Below are 19,373 nucleotides of genomic sequence, written 5' to 3'. Positions count from 1 at the left end.
ACATAGCTTATGTGGGATCGAACTTAATCTGGATTCGAAACGAGCGCAAACGTCAACAGCCGTCGAAATATCAATCTGATACTTTATGTACCTACCATCAACAACATGCAACTCTTGTTCATTTTTCGGACAAGCGACGACATACGAATTCAGTCGCATTGTTCGAATCATTTCTCATAATGTAACCTATTACTTCCTCTTCCAAATTCGAGAAATTTGCTCACTGGCGGTCCGGCCATACAAATAAGCATCAAGTGTATATGCGGATTCGATATAACCAGTCGATTCTTCTGCCAGTGTGAAATGAAATTATTTGTACGCCACGTCACTTAGTCACTCAAACGTGCCCTTTCCCTTTTTTTTCTTCTCTCTCTCCCAGTGCACCTACTATCCAGGACGATCCAGGGAACGTGTATGCGAGAGGGGGGAGGATTCGACTACGACCAGTCCTGGATCTGCGCATTGTGAGTGGACCCCCTCTCGACGCTGTCCGAAGCGCATGCGCCCTAACAGACCGCATACTGACGAGATCCCGCTCAGGACATCGTCGAATTTCTCCGTAGCGTCAGTTTCTGTAATGGTGCCATTTCGAACCAATCAGAGAGGCCGCAGCAGCCCTCTGGACCAATCGGCGCTGACAACATGGCGGAATTGGAAAGTACGGCGGAATTTGACAATATCCGCGATAGCACCCCCTGACAACTATCTGCGGCACTGGGAGGAAAGCTGCCACGGAGGCGAAGCGCACAGCGTTGACATAGCTCCTGGGAAATTGTCCCAGAGCATCATTCGCACTTGTACAGGCTGGGAGACGGAAAACAAGCATGATGTCTGTCTCTCTGTCTTTTCTATAAAAGTACTTGAGCTCGGTGAATGACAATGGCTAGAAGTTACTTCTGGCAGGAGACGTAAACATTGATCTTTTTTTAAAGCTTTCTACTTCTCGGTTTTGAATATGTTATAAATAGTCCGACTCGTGTTTCAACAGATACATCGGCATTAATTGACGTGTTCGTGAGCAACATCCACCACTCTAACATTCTATCTGGTACTGTGAGTGCTCATATAAGTGATCACCTTCCAATATTTCTTTTCATGACCCAGTGTTCACTTACAAGACGCAAACACCGTTTCCCATGAAATGGTTCTTGATATCAATATGCACAGCCTGAACAACTTCCGTGACGCAACATCGCTAATCGATTGGTCAGAACCGATGCGTACCAGAGACCCAGAAACTGCTTATCAATATTCTTGCGCTATGTGTGAGAATACCTATGATAAATGCTTTAAATACAAAGTAGTTGAACGGGTACGTAAAGGCAAAATGATCGTGGATAAATTTAAAAAATTGTACCAGTGAAATTCACACCAAAAACCACCTATACAAAAATTTCTTGACACCAGAACCGAAAAAGCATTGCACGATGTTAAGGCTCAAGGAACAAGGCAAACAGCCTTTTGCGCAGAGAGAAGAGATAGCATTTACATAATTTGTTTTATGACAACGTAATAAGGAAATCAGATGTTGCCTGGAGGCGTATTAATGCTTTTCTCGGGCGAGGAGATGGGAACACGACTATAAGAAAAATCACATTAGGTGATGATGTATTACCTAGTGAGGCGCTTGCAAATACTTTTAATAAATATTTTACAACATTAGTAAACAGTGCAGAGGATCCTCATTCTTTGAATTACCTTGGCTGAGAGAATAATCAATCTGCGTTTTTTTAGCGCTGACTGCGGAAAATAAAGTATTCACTACTTGTATGCAAATGAGGAACAGCCGATGTTGTGATGTCGACGGATTTGAGATCATGCCAATAGAGCATGTTCTGTACTTGATTCTACCTGCATTAGTACACATTTTTAAATTAATGTTCTCCTTTGGCACGTTCCCGAAAAGACTTCAGATTGCGAAGTTAATAGTCTGGCACAAAGGCGGTGATAAAAACAAGTTCGCAAACTACCGACCGATATCGGTGTTGCAAATTCTTTCTAAAGGTATAGAAAAACTAGTGCATGCCCGCATGGCATCGTTTCTGATCAAACACAAACTGATCACTTGTATGCAGTATGGCTTTGTGAAAGGGCAGTCAACAAAAACTGCCTGACATACTCAAAAATAAATTACGTTGGAGTCGTTTGAACAGCAGTTATGCACTCTGGGTATCTTTGTTGATTATTCGAAGGCGTTCGATTGTATAAACCGTGCTACACTACTCAACAAACTAAAACATTATGGCTTTCGTGGCGTCTTTCTCGAACTAACATAATCATATATTCAACACCGTACGCAATAAGTGATCATAAGAGAGATACATGTCAAATTTAAAGTCAGTTCACGCGGGAGTGGGACAGGAAAGTATTCTGGGGCCTCTGCTTTTTTATGTATGTATATTAATGACTTACTTACTATTCACAATAATGTAAAATTTATTATGTACCCGGGCAACACAACTATTATGGTTACTGCACCGAGTTCCACTGAGGCTATCGGTATCGCAAATCACGCACTAATAAAACTGTCCTCTTGGTCTACTGCAATTTAACTTGCTATAAATATTAAGGAAACGACAGCTGTTCTGTTCAGATCGAAAAATCTTAGTGTCGCTACAGACTTAACCTTACAACTCGATAATTCGATTAGTAATTCAATTGTCCCTACCGTTAAAGGTCTTGGGGTTATATTACAGCAAGATATGTTGCGGAAAATGCGTGTAGAATTAGTCGCTGCTAAAATATTCCGTCCGAGTGGAGTTTTGTGCAGGCTAAGATTTTTTTGCTCCCTAAAAGCATCAAGCTTCTCCTGTACAAGTCCCTACTTCTCAGTCGAATTAACTATTGTTATCTTGTTTGCGGTACTACGACTCTTACTAATATCACTACACTGCATAGAATACAGAAAAAAAAGGCCGTCCGTAGTATTATGGATGTTCCCCACGATACCCAAGCGCGCCCACTTTTTCAAAAACTTTATTTACTTCCTATGCGTGACATTTATTAGCAAACACTAATTCGCCGGTATTAGGCAGTTACTAAAGGAAATAATAACACATTAAATACTATCTCGAACTAATTACGCCTACGCTACTCAGTCTTAAATTTTATTGGCACTTATTCTCCTTGCAGTTGCGAAATTGTTGCACCCGCCGCAGTAGCTCAACGGCTATGGCATTGCGTTGCTAATCTAGAGGTCTCGGGTTCGCTCCAGGCCGCGGCGGCCGCATTTCGGTGGTAGCGAAATCCAAAAAACACTCGAGAACTTATGATTCTGGCGCCCGTTAAAGGATCCCGCACGGTCAAAAACTAGTCTGTGCCTCTGAATCAGATCATGGCTTTGAGAAGTGAAACCCCCAGAATATTATTAAGCTAAGTTGAAATCATCGCCAAGTAGTCGAGTATTCTCTAACGTATTTTCTGCGCTAAAAGACCGACACACAGTTTATAGAAGATGGGACGGAGCGACGACTGTTCTCACTCCGTGTTGTGGTGTCCATCTTATTTAACTGCTGTGAACATGTCAGAATGCCCAAGCAAACCAAGGAGCCCAGCTTTCTGTTTTGACTAGCGAGCGGGGCTGATTCAGAATGAACTCCGATAGAACCAAAGGAGAACTTGTGCAGAAACCATCGACGACGATTGTCAATGTAAGCGAAACGAACGAACGAATTAACGAAAACGAACGAACAAACGAACAAGCAAGCAAACAAACAAACAAACAAACAAACAAACAAACAAACAAACAAACGAACGAACGAACGAACGAACGAACGAACGAACGAACGAACGAACGAACGAACGAACGAACGAACGAACGAACGAACGAACGAACGAACGAACGAACGAAGTTTTCGTTGCTGAGCCCGACCATCGACCAATCACGAAGAAAGGTGAAAGAGGCAAAGAAAGCATTGTCAAAGCGCTGTAGGTCTACTTGGCGCAGTAACACACGAGCGGAAGCGCCGCCCTTGTAGCTTTCTCTCCGCTGCCGCCGAAAGTTGTCCGCGAAGATACAACTGAGCACGTCGATAGACAGTCTCGCACACTGTACCACAAAGGCAATCCTAATGCGAACCTATATACAGCATAGAGAATTTCGACTCCATTTGCCTAATACGCGCCTATAACTACTAGAGCCCTCTGGCCCACCAAATATTCAATAAATGAAGCCGAAAAGGTCGCTTCGATTGCTTGAGTCGCACGAGGCTCGTTGAGCTGCTCGGCCACAAACGTTAACTGAATTACTTATTTTTGCATTCACTGGTTAATCGCAATTACCCGTCCTTCTCCTCTGTGCAAATTTATTTCGACGTGCTCCAACGATCCTAATTCAAGGCTATAACATGATTAGATTCGAGGCAGCTGAATAAGTGTTGTACAAGAAATTACGTAAGATTAATAAATCTACTGCATAGGAAGCAATTTCAAACAATAGACCTAAGGTGTCCAGACGCAAATTACTAAAAATAAGGTATACGAGTAGAAGCTTTCAACGGGTTTGAAGCTTAACTTTAACCGTGCACTTACCGTTGTCACGTGGTTTCTTCAACTTTTTGTGAATTACTGCGAAAAAGCGCTACATTTAAGCTAATGTACTCATAATTTATATTAGCTATGTTTGACATCCTCCACGTCGTTTAAACAGTTTCTATGGGAAGTAGCAAATACCTTTGTGCAATTTGCTCTCTTGGGGGTTATTACAGAAATGAAAATACCTTGATGAGTAGCGCTTTTAGTCAGTGACTGTCTTGCTTTGCTCATGACCAGCCGATTTCATACAATACCATTTAAGGTGCACCGAAAAGCGACAGCTAACTACTGTAGATCGGGAAAGCATTGTTTCGAAATTGTGCTTGCATTTATGACGGAAAAAGGTTGGTATACTATTGCGAAGAAAATTAAGGGCAAAGCTTTTATTGCGAAAGCAATACTGCTCGCACTTTCGGCCCATCGGTGGTCGTGGCGCCTCCTTACAAAGCTGCGCGTCACGTGACCGTGTGACGTCACGCCAGACCGAGCGACGGGGCCCCAGCTCGCGGCATCGATGGTGGAGGCGAAGCCTTGCGCGCCGCTGCTGCGGCACTACCGAGAGAGGGCGCTCGCTGGTGTGACGTCACGCTGGGAGGATAAATGGGGCTACAGCTCGGCTCCTCGCAGTGGTCGGCGCGCTGCCTTGCGCTATGTCGGATGATGTATAGCCATAAGTTTACCAAAGGGCAACCATGTCCACATCATCAGCCGAACCAAGGCGTAGCCAAGGGTATTGCTTTCGCAATCTTCCAGGCTTAACCAAGCTAAGCCTTCAGCCAATTTTTTCTTTTCGAATTCCGTGCCCAAACTATACAGTGCCGGTACGGCAGTACGACGTCACCTAGTTCAGAATATATGTATCGCCTCCCAGAGGCCGTTTTCGCGTAGGCAACGCTATCGAAACTACCCAGGCTTGAGTCTTTGGTACTTTTAGAATTCAGCCTAAATACTGCCTATCGAGAGGCCTCCAATTATTTACCAGCAATAGCTGTTAAAACCCGCGACGTCGTGAGGTGTCAGTGCAGGAACGTGAAAGTGGCGTCGCCCCACATTCTCCGGTGTTTGCGTCTTTTTTTGTGTGTGGTTAACCAAGCCTCCGCCCAGGAAAGAAAAAGGCTGATCTCAATGACATATTGAAAAGTTTAAATCACCGGTGTGTATACAGCTGCGATCCAGAGAGCAGGACTACGAAGTGCAAACGCGAGATTTTGTCACCCCTGCGACAAGACCGGACTACAAGCTGTCCGAAGCTGCCCCCTTTTAAAGTTTTTTGAGCAATCCAAAATTAACCTTATATTTCTTTTTTAGCGTCCACTTAAAGCTTTCAGCGTTGCAACACAAGCTAACTATGAACAAACGTAGAAAAGCGGCTGTGTGATGCTGACGAGAGCTTCGTTTGACGGTCACGAAAAAGAAAAAAAAAAGAAGTTGCCGTCTGGAAGTTACCTGCCGAGAAGAGCTAACAGACGGCGCGCGCGTAGCGCCGCAGCAGCGCCCCCTGGTAATCCGCACTGCACGTGACGCCATTCTCGGCCAGCACCATGGCCCCGCGTTCCCCACCAGTCATAGCGTGCCGGGGGAACAGGTGCGACCGCTCGCACGCCTCTGCTTGCGCGATGACGGGTGCGGCTGCCAGGCCCACTGCGTGCTCCACTCAATCCGCTATACGTGTACTTCACTGAAGCCTTTCACAGTGCTTGTCAGCTGTGCTGGGCACCTCTTAGCGACAGAGGATGACTTAACTATATGCAGGGCGTATCCGTTTACGAGGAGCGATAAATGGACACAGACGCTCCAGACTGCGGGGGGGGGGGGGGGGGGGGAGGAGGGTGTTTGCTCTTACAAAAAAAAACGAAAAGACAGAAAAGAAAACTGCCTTGGCATTTCGTCTTTCGGTGGAAACTCAGCTGCTGCCAGCAGTTAGAGCAACGTTTGAACCAAACCGCTAAAGTCGCTAATTTTTGCGTCAAAAAAAATATATACAAAGAAAACGCGCTCCCAGTGTGGCGTAACGGTAGCTATACAATTTTCACGTTGTATTTGCGTACAGCGGCGCAATCCATCCCCCTCCCTCTCTTTTGTCTCATGAAACACAAAAGCATAGGCAATCCCTTGACACTCATGGCCAGTGCCTTTGTGATAGGGAGTATGAGTAAAATGACGCAATCACACTATAGCAACAAGCAAGGTTCTATGAGAGGTTAGCCAACTCAGGCTGAAGCATAGTTTCCCACTTGAAATTGTTTTTTACTAGTGTCTCGTTTAGGAACGGGGAAAGTCGGCGCTAGATGCCGGGATGAACTTTCGTTTAATTTCGATCGCAGTCCAATTCTCCCCTATTAATAATAAAAAAAAATTAGCCAGCCTCTGTCTGACGTAGCTAAAGCATATGACGTCACGGGTTGTGGTGCAGTAATGTCCCTATGTCTACTGTCGCGTGTAACCTTGAGTCCCTCGAAAGTATACCCTCGAATGCGTACACATATTCGCGCACGTGCCAATGAGTTAGCGCGAGGCACGTGACCCCGCTCCCGCTCCCGCAGGTGCGCGCTGCCGTCCCTGCAGAAGCGGCACGTGGCCGTGGCACGGCTCAAGCACCCGGCCAACATGGGTCGCACCTGTCACGAGGTGCGCTTCTTCATCCTGGTGCTGACGCCGAGCAAGGAGAAAGGCACCAAGAACGCCCTCGAGACCGGCCGCACGTTCGCCACCATCTTCGCCGACATGGACTTCCGGCAGCGCCTCCTGGAGGTGCACTCCGAGGCCGAGTTCAAAAACGTGCTGCTCAAGCATGCTCAGGACCTGGCAGCCGAGCAGAGTAATCCCGTGCACCTGCGGGGATCGCAGGCCCAGCTAGACTTCCCGGTAAGGGGGCTCTGCAGCAACGCATTCTCGCATGGCACTGACTGAATCTGCAGCAGCCGCGTGGTCGGGGGGTTGTCTGACAAATGCCCCTGTCGGACGGGTAGATTTGGACGAGACGTTCATTTGAGGGATCGCCAGCCGTTTCTGCGCAGGCGCGAGTAAGAGCGGGCGTGGGAGAGAAAATCGGGGGGGCTTTTGCTCCTTGAATATATGACTCTGCCTAGGCACTACGGAAGAGGTTTCTTAGCGCGTGTTGTATGCGTTTGTCCCTCAGACATGCCGGTAATGCGGAGTGCGGTCGAGTTTGTTTACGCTCCGCCAGTGGCTGCCTGCGCGGTGAGGCAGTGGGCACGGACGCCTCATTTAGTGATCGCTGTGTCTGAAGGGGCAAGGTTCTGACTGGTGTTGTATAAGTCGCGGGTCGCTTTTTTCGTCGCCACGATAGATTGGATTTTTTACAAGCACTGCTCCACGAGTGCAGATGCCAGCGGCAAGCGGAGGCCTCGTGAGGGCACCTGAGGTTACAATAAAGCAGACGGCGCAGGATCTCCAGGACAACCAAGGTGCAGCGGGGGAGGGGGGGGGGTCAAACCTGAAGTTAGTGCGGCCCGTGGGTTGGGGCCGCGGAGGCAGAAGCGTGCAGGCCTCGGCGAACCCCTACCCACGGACCAGTCTGGGTTCTAGCTATGGTGTCCCCGTTGCCGCTTTGGTGTCCTGGAGGCACCGCCAATAATGCGCAATAATGACACGTTGTTACAATGAGTAAAAACACGATTGAAGAAATATAATTACGTCCAGCCGCCAACTTGTGACGCTAAGTTCAGCACTACCGCGCCCCGCGACGTCAACACCAGTCAGGAATTTGCCTCTGAAGGTACGTCGGAGAGACTTGCTAAGGCGCTTTACCTTCTAGATGTACAATATATGCGGCCGGGACTCTACTACGGTCGTAAGCTATGATCCGCCACGACTGACTTAGCACGAGCGCCGCAGGTGCGAGACAGTCTGTCCGACACAGCGGTCGCCACATCAGGCGTCAGTTCCCGCTGCTTCGGCTATGTTACCGCGCCGGCAGCCAGCGTCTGAGCGTAAACAAACTCGACCCCACACCACACAAACGCCTACAACACGCGCTAAGAAACCTCCTCCGTAGTGCCTATGCAGTGTCATATATTCAAGGATCAAAAGCTCCCAGATTTTGTCTTCCACGCCCGCTTTACTCGCGCCTGCTCACAAACGGCTGGCGATCCCTCAAACGAACGTTTCGTGCAGATTTCGTGTCACCATTAAGCGCGAGGACATTTCATTGTTTCCCTTTACATCAGTGTCAAGCGTTACTTTGTAATTTCAGTGCGACTAATGCAGTCAGTAATTATGCATCGACACAGTTACAGCATTACGTGATTTCAACATTGGTTCGCTGTTACTGTCTCGTTGTTCTATTACTTATTTGTCACCTGAATATTGATCTACGAATTCGGAAAGGGCTCCGAGCCACCACGCATGCACGAAGGCGGCGCTCCGACTCCCGCGCATGCGCAGTGGCACCGACTCCTCGCCGGCACCGTGGACGTTGTTTTTTGTTGCTGCGGCAGGGTTGCAACACAATTGTAGTACGTAGACACGATGTCTCTCGTGATCAAACTGTAGAGCAGTACAAAGCTCACTTCGTTGACCCGCATGACGATGAGACCATCTTGAGCAGCTCCCCCTGTGGGGGGGTCCCTCTCTCTCTCTCTCTTTCCTGCCTCGCTCTCCTCCCGACTTCCTCCTCCTCCTCCGCTCCAGCAGCAGGCCTCCAGAAGAAAGCGTGAGGTGAGGGCGTAGGCGCAGGGCTGCCACCCGTAGCACCGTAGACTCAGTTCCGTCCACGTCGAATGCTGAACGCACGGCGGCGCGCAGAGAGGCAATGCAGCCGGCTTGCGCTGACGTCGCATGCACATTCTTAATCATTCTAAAAGATCCAGTGAAGTTTAAAAAAAAATGTCGCAAGTTAAGGTGCTGTGTCGCAGCTGTACCGTAAGATATGTTTTGAAGACAGACCTGTATAGACAATGTCATATTTGGCTCGTGAGGGGCACCACCGTGCGCCGTTATGAACGAACACTTTCTCAGTTTTGTCTCAATTGACGGCAAATTTTCTTCGTGGTCGTAACACACCGAAACGCATCCGTATACAATCCCACTCATGCGTGCGAATCGACTGTGGTAAAGTGCGTTTGGTTGTGGCACAGAGAAACTGGCAGCGTTAACAGTCCAAGAAGGGTATGCATGGTGAAGGCCTTGATCCAACACACACACGAACACATACACAGTGCATAAACAAAGCAGACACGGCAGAGCTGGAATAACAAAACTACACAGACACAAGCAGCACCGACATTGCGTTATTTTGTTGCATCCATTTCAGCTACTTGTCCAACGCTATCATCTGCGATGTTTTTTTTTAATGTTGTGTCCCATGCGCTTACGCAGGTTGACTTCGCTGAGCCCTGCCGAAACAAGCTGTTGCGATAGCCAGATTTCGACAAGCACTAAGGCCGCATACGTGACGTGGGTTAAACCTGCAACTCAGTTATGCGCCCGGAGCTTGTGGAAGCTGCGCTAAGTTTCGGTCAACGGAAAGCAAATGATTTCACTGCATATTAAACCCGCCCTGCAACGACCACCGGGTCAACAGTACATATATAAATAAAAAAAAAAGTACGCGCGTAATGAGCAGCAGTGCCCCGACAAAGAGCGCGTAGAAGAAGAATATGTGACTGGGGGCTGTATTATAGACATCTTCAAGTTCCTCCAAATTGTAAAACTTCGCCATGTTGTCGGCTCTGATTAGCTGGTGGAGCGGCTACGGCCTCTCTGATTGGCTAGAAACTTGACCGTGCTTAGAATAGCTCCCCAGCATTGGTTGAGCCTTCCGCTTCTTCGTCCTTTTCCATACTGTTCGATATGCGTATGTTCAAGCTCGCTTAACTTATTATTTTCTGCAGTGTACACCGTTTGGAGAATCGACACATAGAGCATACGACGAGACGAGAAAAAGAACGGTGAGAACTGAAACTGCCACGTGAAGAAGAATGATTGCGCGAATCACTTTTTGTCGACGCCTTCCTGAGTGTCCGCTTACGTTCCGCCGAAGCTCAAGCTTTTTTTTCTTGCCTTTATTTTTTAGACAACAAGATTAAGCAATACACACTGATGCCGATTCGAGAGAAGGCCACAGTTCGATACAATTTCAGCTGGTGGATTCCTGACTCCCTCACGTGAGGCACACATTCACCCGCGACACTAAGTTCTTGGGCCGTTGCGCTCAATTAAACATAATTCACCGGTACTGATCTTAAAGTAGCTCTATTTGCGCCTGCAAAACTCAACTGCAAACACAGTGGAAGACAAGAATCCATTCGGGCCCAGCTGCCTGCCGCGCGATCAGCATTCGATTTGGAAAGTAGCATCCCCGTGGTCCCTGCAGTAGTCTGAATATGTTGCGTGCCTCATAATCAACGCCGTAATCGCGCGAGTGCCAGTGTGACTGACGGAATTTGTTGTCTTCTTTCTCCACCCCTCTCCTGCGTGCTAAACTTTGGCAAACGGACTCGCCAACGTAGCCCCGTAGGTGTCCCATCGCTCAAGGTCTCAACGACGACCTGCGACGGCGGTTGTCGCACTACGTCAGCGACTATATAGATGGTGAGTGGCCGCCGATATTGCTTCAGTGCAGCCTGTCGGGTTGTGCGCGCAGTCGTGGAGCCTATTTGGGTCGATAGAGAATTTTTACCTTCGTGCGGTACGTTCCCGTGATACGTTACGTCCACGACGCATGCGCCGCCTCTTCGCCGCACCACGGTGTATATAGACATGACGAGAGAAGAGGGTTTTAGCATACCGCCATCGAGTACCACGCCACAGTGTACAGCAAATTTGCGCTGAAGTAAAGAACTATAGGCTTTTCAAGCGTTCCGCATCGCCAGTACGTCACGAACACTATATTGCTGTGGCGCCAGTCCCCTTAAATGTGAATCAACACTTTCCCGGCTCTCTCTCTTTCGCTCTCTCTCTCTCTGTAGGCCTATAGCAGCGTCAAAACAAAACACTAATAGGCTAATAGGATAATAGGTAAAACATCGCTAGCACTTTGTCTTCGGTGTGAAATGGGACTATGCGATGGCTGGTTTCACCCTTTATTTGTTGCTGTCACAATGGAGAGCAAGCAGCAAGGACGAATTCGGGTCGATGTGGGCGGTCTGGGCTTGTATGTGCGCTGCCATTGTTTCTTTTTTTACGCAATCACGTTAACAAAACCAGGAGCCGGCGCTATAAGCCGCGCATGCGCTGTGGCAATGACGTATCAAGTGTCCCGGTGACGTATATACCGTATCGCACAAAGCTGAAACTCTCTAGTTATGTGCACAGCCAACCTGCATTTACGTTACCTTTGCATAAACTCATGTCCCTGCGCGTTTAGCTACTAAAAATGCCAGCGTCACTGTTCATACTAGCTGTGAGCTGTGTCCGCAAAGTACGGGATTAGCGACCTTTGATCCCCCCCATATTCTGCTACACTCTCCACCTCGACTCAAGGAAGTGAATGACAGCGCCGCTCCTCTAGAATAGTCACTGCGCCTCATTCACACCCCCACTGCAATTCCCCAGAAACATAGCTTCTTTGTCAGCCAAAGGCCTGCGCTGAGCTCAGCTCGATGGACTGGAGGAGGCTGCTTCGAGTCGAGGATCGTTTGAGAATGCGGGGGTACGTCACGTGGTAAGTGTCTCAGCACCACGCGCCAACGATTCTTCCAGTCCATGTTCCTGGAACGGGCAGTAACGGTGTGAACGGTAATGCTACAAGGTATACCGGCACGCCGAAGACATCTAACTGTATCTTGATGTTGAGATGTAGTTGGACGCCAAACCCTACTGAGTTTGGGTTTGCTAGAAGGGAGTGTTCCGTAACCGCGCACGAGATGGCGCGCACAAGTCACCTCCAATTTGAATGTATCGTTTTTCCTCTTTCTCTCTCTCTGTCTCCTCGTATATCGCAGGAGTGGTAGGCCACCGGACAATCTACAAGACCGTCTCCACCATCTTCTTTCTTTACTTTGCCTGCCTTCTACCAACCATTGCCTTCGGAGCGCTGAACGACACCAACACCAAGGGCAAGATAGGCGAGTGTCCTCAGATTATTTCAAGACGCGCTTGATTCACTGTCTACGCTATGCGTCTCTGGGGAATTGAAATGCTTAAGTGCTACGGGAGTGCATTATCGCTTTAGAGATTAGCAACAGTGCTGTAGCCTTTAAAGAAAAATCGCCATGCTGTGGTAGTTGATGGTCGACGGAAAGCTAGACCAAGCATCCCCCAAAAGACAGAACAATAGAAAATAAACACGGGCAAACGATGCGGGCGACGCACTTAGATTTGGTGAAGCGCAAGCAAGCATCATGCGGCATGCTGTCGCTGTGCGGACAAATGCACTGCAAGCAGGATGTATTTCTCACGCGCATTTTCCGAAAGTATACCTCCAGTCATGCAGTTACTGTAAGTGAATATGATACACTTGGTTTCTGGCTTGAATTGTGGCATTACAATGTGGCGTAAATTTCTCATTCCCAAACTCAAATGAGCAAGTTGTCTATTTACAATCATCGATCACTAACTATCACGCAGAACATGACCTCACCGGCCTGACTGAAGTGTTTTCGGAAAAAAAGCGCCTCTTAATATCAGATGTGCCATCCGTGATAATCCCCAAGTCTCCTCTTAAAAACCCCAGTGTACTGACATCTGCACGTCTAGCAAGAAGAGGCAGAATGAAATAGAGTGACCAATCAGAAGAGCACAAGGGGCAATAGAGTTTTCGGCCGGACTTAACATCGCATCAGAAGACCGTGCAAGCACTACTACGCTTCTTGAGATCGATCGGCCTTTGTGAACGCCTGTAATTGGAACGCTTTTCCTATTAGCGCTTCCTGTTTTTTCCCTCTTTCTTTCTTTCTTTCTTTCTTTCTTTCTTTCTTTCTTTCTTTCTATGCCCTCATTCTAACCCCCATTCCCCTCCTCCCCCCCTCCCCCAGTGCAAGGTTCAAACAGTAAACTCGAATCTGGTTAACCTCCCTGCCTTGTCCCTATTGGAGCCTTCATGTGGAAGTGCGGCGCGTGCCTACATGGTTCGCCTAAATTTTGTATACGTTGGTTTTTAGGGTGGCAAGTCTTGATCATGATATTGTTCGGGTATCGGAAGACTACGAGTGCGATGCCAACGTCCCCTTGCTTTCAATTATGCATTTCGGTTTTCCAGAAACTGAAGGATTTAAATACAGAACTGCACAACGGGGCTAAAAAAAAACTAAACAAAAAGAAACGCGGGGCAAGCATGAACCCAACCGAACACCGAAGAGCAGTAACGAAGCCACACAGACCGCTTTCACCAAAAAGTCGGGTGAAGTGGCAGAAAACTCCCCGTGTTACCCTTGGTTACGACGGTCTTACGAAACGGTCGCAGCAGCACAATTCTCCGCAGTAATCTCATCTCAAAAAAAGTTGTGGCCTGAAGTGACACTGGCGCAACACTGTACGCTCGAACAACGGAGGGTGCAAACGATCTCTTTTTTTTTTTTTTGTCGAAGACACTGATCTATATGCACCGGGTGAAACAGAGTTCGTTGCTTGCGCTAACTGTACTGGGCTATACGCAAAAATTCAGCTTACATCGTTTCCAAGAACGTCGCGCACGACTTCAGACCGTGTCCCGATAAGGGCAGCTTAGACGTTTGGCAGCACAGAAAAAAAAAATTATTGAGCGCTGCGATTCGTATCGTTTCGAAGCAAATCGTCCACAAGCCAACTTCACGCAACACTGAACGGAGAACAGATTCATTAGGTTCGAAAACACATAGACACACACATTTCATTCCACGGAAGGCCACGTGCGCTAGAGATAACAGTCGATCGACCCAAATGGTCCTTTTACGCTGCGTTGAACGTTCAGCGAATTAAAATATGAGCTTGAGCAAGTGCAGTTTCTGTACTTTCCACGAAGTAGCCGTACTTTATTTAGCGCCGTCGAGAAAGCAAAACATTGCCAACGTTGGTTCCTTTCTTTCCTTCCTTCTTTCTTTCTTCATTTTGCTTGCAATTTCTAAAGCCCACGAGAAGGCTCACTGCCGCGGGCTATATTTTATCTCGCGTAGGCTGTGTCAAATGCAGCTCCGAGTTCTGCTTTGTCTTCGATGTGCTTTATCCTGTCGTGCACGCATTGCCTATTTCGCGTTAGATAATTTTAGCATATAGCGCAGACTTTAAGAGAAGATATGGGGCGCTAAAAGAAGCGCTGCTAGAAACGTCTTGCTACAGCGTGCTCCACCAGAGTGCGCGATTACATGCTACTTAACTGCTTTCGTAACTACGTCAACTGCGACATTAAAAAGGCCCTCATTAGTATTAACTAATGAAAGCGACTTTAACGCGAGAGCGTTAAGGGCCCCGCGTCGCAGGAAATCCTGCGTTGGTGTCCCGCGTCTAGCGTTGACCGTCGGTCAGGAAAAAAAGCTTCATATCGACCCACGAATACCCGCCTACGTGGGCCCTCCGAGCAGCGCAAGGAAGTTACTGAACTAATTGGATCTATCAAGGTAAAATGCGTCAGTAAAATCGTGAAGTACGACTTACGCACAACCTACAGATGCAGTAGCGTCGGATTGTAATTTGAGTATACAAGAAAACATAATTATGTTACGCGGAAACTCAAAACACAGACCCCTTTTTCAGCGTTATTACCATTAATAGCGCGGCCATGGTCATTGAGATTTGAGCGCGCCGGCGCGCGCAAATCTCAGAGACCATAAAGCGACGCGCCCGGTTCCTTGCAACAACTCGAAATGGCACTCGCCTATGCATCGCATCGCGGCCCAACGCAACAGGCCGCGTTTCTTCCAGAAAGCTTCATGCATAGCGTTCGTCGCCAGCGTTTCCCGGTAAACATTACGGTAACTTAAGCTGCAGATACCGGAAAGCGTGAGAAGCACCCGGAGATCTTTGAATGCTATCGCGTTCCACTTTTAAAGGTGAAGCTTAAGCGTTCTCCAAACTTTCATACATTTTTATTGCAATAGCAATTGTACGGACACACCAGGCGCATTTATGCCGTCAGAGTCTCTGTCGGCGTCGCCGGAAGGTTCCATATAAAGTCTGAGGGTGAAAAAAATCGTCGTCGCGCGCCGTATGCTGTATATGCAGTGAAAGCGTGCGAGGGTGAGCAGGCAATCCCGGCTCAATCTCGCGCACGCAAGGGAGGAAAGCAGGGAGGAAGCGGGCCCGGGGGAGGGTAAGGAGACGTGGGGGCGTTCTACTCCGGGCGGCCCGGGCGGTCGCGCCTCCCCCCCCCCCCCCCCCCGCACCGCTGTATCTTGAAAGCCATCTGCGACGGGGACAGAGTCCGCAGTGCGCTGTGTTATCCCAGCATAGTTCGCGTTGATGCGAGAGGCAGCACGAAGGTAAATTAGCTCGCTGCTGCTGCCGCGCTTCCTCACTCCAGCGTTTTGAATGCGATTTTCCGCGGTAATCGAGAGAGATGCGTCCATGTTTGCTTGTGCACGCGTGACACCATGCTTGCCGATTTAGTCAGCATGCCTATGCTTACAAGTTTATGCGGAACTGCACTGTATCACGGAATCACGAAATCGCATTGTACTTCAAGATGCCAAGCATGTCGCCGACCAGCGAGCGCAAACCGTCTGATAATGTGCGCGGACATTGACTTGGCCTCTTCCCAATTTTGCCTTCTTTTTTCTCATGCCTTCACTTTCCACGGGTGATACAGGAGGTAAGGGCGCTTTGGGCTTCATTCGAGTACATCATTAGTTCTGCGTACGTTCACTGACGCTGTTCTTTTTGTTTCGGCCCGAGTAGACGTCCGCAAGTGCATCATCAGCCAAACCATTGGCGGCCTCTCCTTCGCCCTGTTCGGTGGTCAGCCGTTGGTCATCCTCATGACCACTGCCCCCCTCAGCCTGTACATCAAGGGTAAGATGCGCTGCTGTGTGATTGATTGATTGATTGATTGATTGATTGATTGATTGATTGATTGATTGATTGATTGATTGATTGATTGATTGATTTGTAAGGTTTAATGTCACAATGCAAGCACTGGGGCTGCGGGAGACTCCTTAGTAGATGGATCGAACTTTGACCATTTGAGGTTCTTTAACGTGCACCCAAAGGCGGTACACGAGCGTTTTACTGCCGATAGCAATTATTTGTGCACTCCATGCGTATTTCCTCAGTCAGCGTCGGCAGGATGTTCCGTATAAAGTCCAAGCGCCCCAACACCTTGGCCACCCACCGTATGCTGTAGGTACGAGTGAAAGCGCGTGAGGGTGGGACGAGGATGTTGGCTTGATCTCGCACGCGCAAGGGAGGAAGGCAGGGAGAAAGCACGCCGTCTTCCACCGCACACAAGGCACATGAGGGGGGGGGGGGGGAGGAGTCTTATTTTGACAGCGGCTGAGCGTGGCCGCGTGTGCCTTATCGTGAAAGTGATCTACGACGAGCCCAGAATCTAGGTGCCCCCGAGAACTCATATATTCGTGCGCGCCGTGTTCTCGACGCTTGGTTCGCGTTCAAGCGAGAAGCAGCACGAAGGTCAATTCGCTCGCTGCTGCTGCCGCTCTTTCCAACGCCAGCGTTTTGGCAGCAAGCGTCAGCGCTCATCGAGTAAGGTGTGTTTCTGTTTGACTGTGCGCGCGTGGCACCATGCTTGTTAACTTAGTTGGTAAGCGAATACTTACGACTTTACACGGCCGATAAAACTACTATACTTATTTCGTGTAGCTGTATACTAATTTGATGTCGCAAACGATGCTTCGCCCTTCAGGTGAAACTGCGACTTTGGCACCTCCGGTCCAGTTTGTTGCACCTTGGCTTTTTTATTCCACCCCGGACGTAACGCGGCCGCCACGTTGATGAATCAAACTAGCCACTGCGTTGGCATTTAATCACTGCTAAAGGTGTTATATCCAACATAACTTATATGTTACCCAGCAAAATGTAGCAGTATGTATATGTAGCAATGTGTAGCAATATGTAGCAGCTAGCTTCAGGTTCGCACGTTAAATTTCTCGCGCTTTTATATATAAGTCAGGCGAGCATACTGCAGCGCCTAACGTTAACTTGTATGAAATGCGAACGAATGTAACGAAGCGCTAACACGTCGCGATTTTCACTCGAGCACTTGATGTAGGAGTGTTGGTATAAACAACGCCAGCTGCTTGCAAAGGCAACCGTTGAAACTACAAAGGCTTCCGTGTTCTTGCTTATACATTTTTATTCTCACATGCGACAGTACCCATCTTCGCAGCATAAATGTACTTGCGCCGACAGTGATGCAAGCATCATGCTATCCACCGTGGTGCTTGTGTGAAGATATCCTTCCGACGCTAAGCACAAAGTCGAGGGTTCAATTCCCGTCTGCGCCTGTCGCATTTCGATGCGGACGGAATGCAGAAACACTGTCTCTCTGTCTTTCCGTCTGTCAACCATGACCGTGCGTAACGGACCTCTCCGATTGTTTTTTTATTTTATTTTTTTTTTTTGCGCGGAGCTTCATTTCAAGCAAAATTCTTCATGTTTAGCACACACGTCCACTGAACACTGCCTATATAAGTGGGTCGGGCCTTGAATTGTCAAAACCTCCTTTTGGGATAATGTCACCTATTATCGCCCCCCCCCTCCCACCATTTGCGAAACAACACTAAAGTTAACCGAAATCGCACGGCTAGACGATTATACCGTGCTGCGCACAGCGCTAGTATACGTGTTTTGTTTTCTCTTGTTACCTTTTTTTCAGACTCGCAGTTTGTGATATGTGTCATGCCATGTCATACCAGCGTTTTTGAAAGCACTGTATGCATTTTGCCACGGAGTTTTACTCTGTTGAAGAACAGCATTCCGGATGCTAAGTTACCAACACAGCCCGCAAATAGACGAAGCCCATCTGCTGGGAATTAGTCGCGCAACTCTGTAATGAAGCCTCCGCGACCACAATAACAAAATGTTATATAATTGAAGAATACGATGTCGCCGTTAAGTTTTGCGCAATGCGCGGAAGAAATGGCTGAACTACTGATATATATATATATATATATATATATATATATATATATATATATATATATGTTCTACAAATATGCCTTGAAGTTACGGTTAGTACGACTCTTGGTCAATAGTTTGGTCAATTAGGTGACCATACATGCTCAAGTATGATTTAAGTCATAATACAGCAGCAGTGTGTGTAAATATAAGAAAAGTACAATGTAAAATGATGTCCCTACTTCAATAAATCTTGGATACATTCTAAAATAATTTTAATGGCTATACGATATTGATTCCGAAGCAGTGAAATAACATAAAAACGGGGTTACAAACATTATATACAAATGAGGGTATAACTAAGGATATTTTGCCACTGCCGGAAGAGATGAACTTAAAATTGTGTGCGCTAGCAGTAATAAATACACTGAACAATAACTTAACGTATAAGAATTAGCAAGATGGGTTTTCCCAAATATGGACTTAATAGCAATCATGAAAAAATTCCTTAAACTTTTTATGGTGGTATTATTTGCCCCGACTGGAAAGTCGTGCAAACAATGTCAGTTTTAACTTCAGCCAATTGGCGATTTGTTTCAAAGTAGTATGCTCCAAAACAAGCATGCACATTTACTACACCGAATTGTTAACTTGGGCCCATGAATACGTTATTATACTAGAAGAAAAATCAGGTTTGGTTAATGAGATAATTACTAACACTATCGGCGCAAACGCTAGTACATACGTGAAACAAGCCCCCGTGAGGATGCAGCATGATAGACGAAGGAAACGGCTGGCGTTTAAAAATGTCGCAACGACCTCCCTCGCAGTGATCTACAACATCTGCGAAGACTTCGACCTAGACTTCTACGCCATGTACGCCTGCGTGG

The 19,373-nt window shown here is 47.7% G+C and overlaps 1 protein-coding gene across 1 annotated transcript in view; it reads left to right on the top strand.

Annotated features, from left to right (window-relative positions):
- LOC142560679 (solute carrier family 4 member 11-like) overlaps positions 1–19,373 on the top strand; it is a 102,312-nt gene that overhangs the window by 66,936 nt on the left and 16,003 nt on the right. Inside the window, exons 5-10 of the mRNA XM_075672935.1 lie at positions 380–464; positions 7,077–7,398; positions 11,007–11,088; positions 12,441–12,569; positions 16,303–16,419; positions 19,314–19,373. The exon at positions 19,314–19,373 is cut by the window's right edge and continues 73 nt beyond it. Of these exons, the coding sequence (XP_075529050.1) occupies positions 380–464; positions 7,077–7,398; positions 11,007–11,088; positions 12,441–12,569; positions 16,303–16,419; positions 19,314–19,373 (795 nt within the window). The remainder of the gene's footprint in view (positions 1–379; positions 465–7,076; positions 7,399–11,006; positions 11,089–12,440; positions 12,570–16,302; positions 16,420–19,313) is intronic.

This window comes from Dermacentor variabilis, chromosome 10 (assembly GCF_050947875.1).
Source record: "Dermacentor variabilis isolate Ectoservices chromosome 10, ASM5094787v1, whole genome shotgun sequence".
Taxonomy (NCBI): Eukaryota; Metazoa; Arthropoda; class Arachnida; order Ixodida; family Ixodidae; genus Dermacentor; species Dermacentor variabilis.
This window is presented reverse-complemented; position numbering and strand designations above follow the sequence as displayed.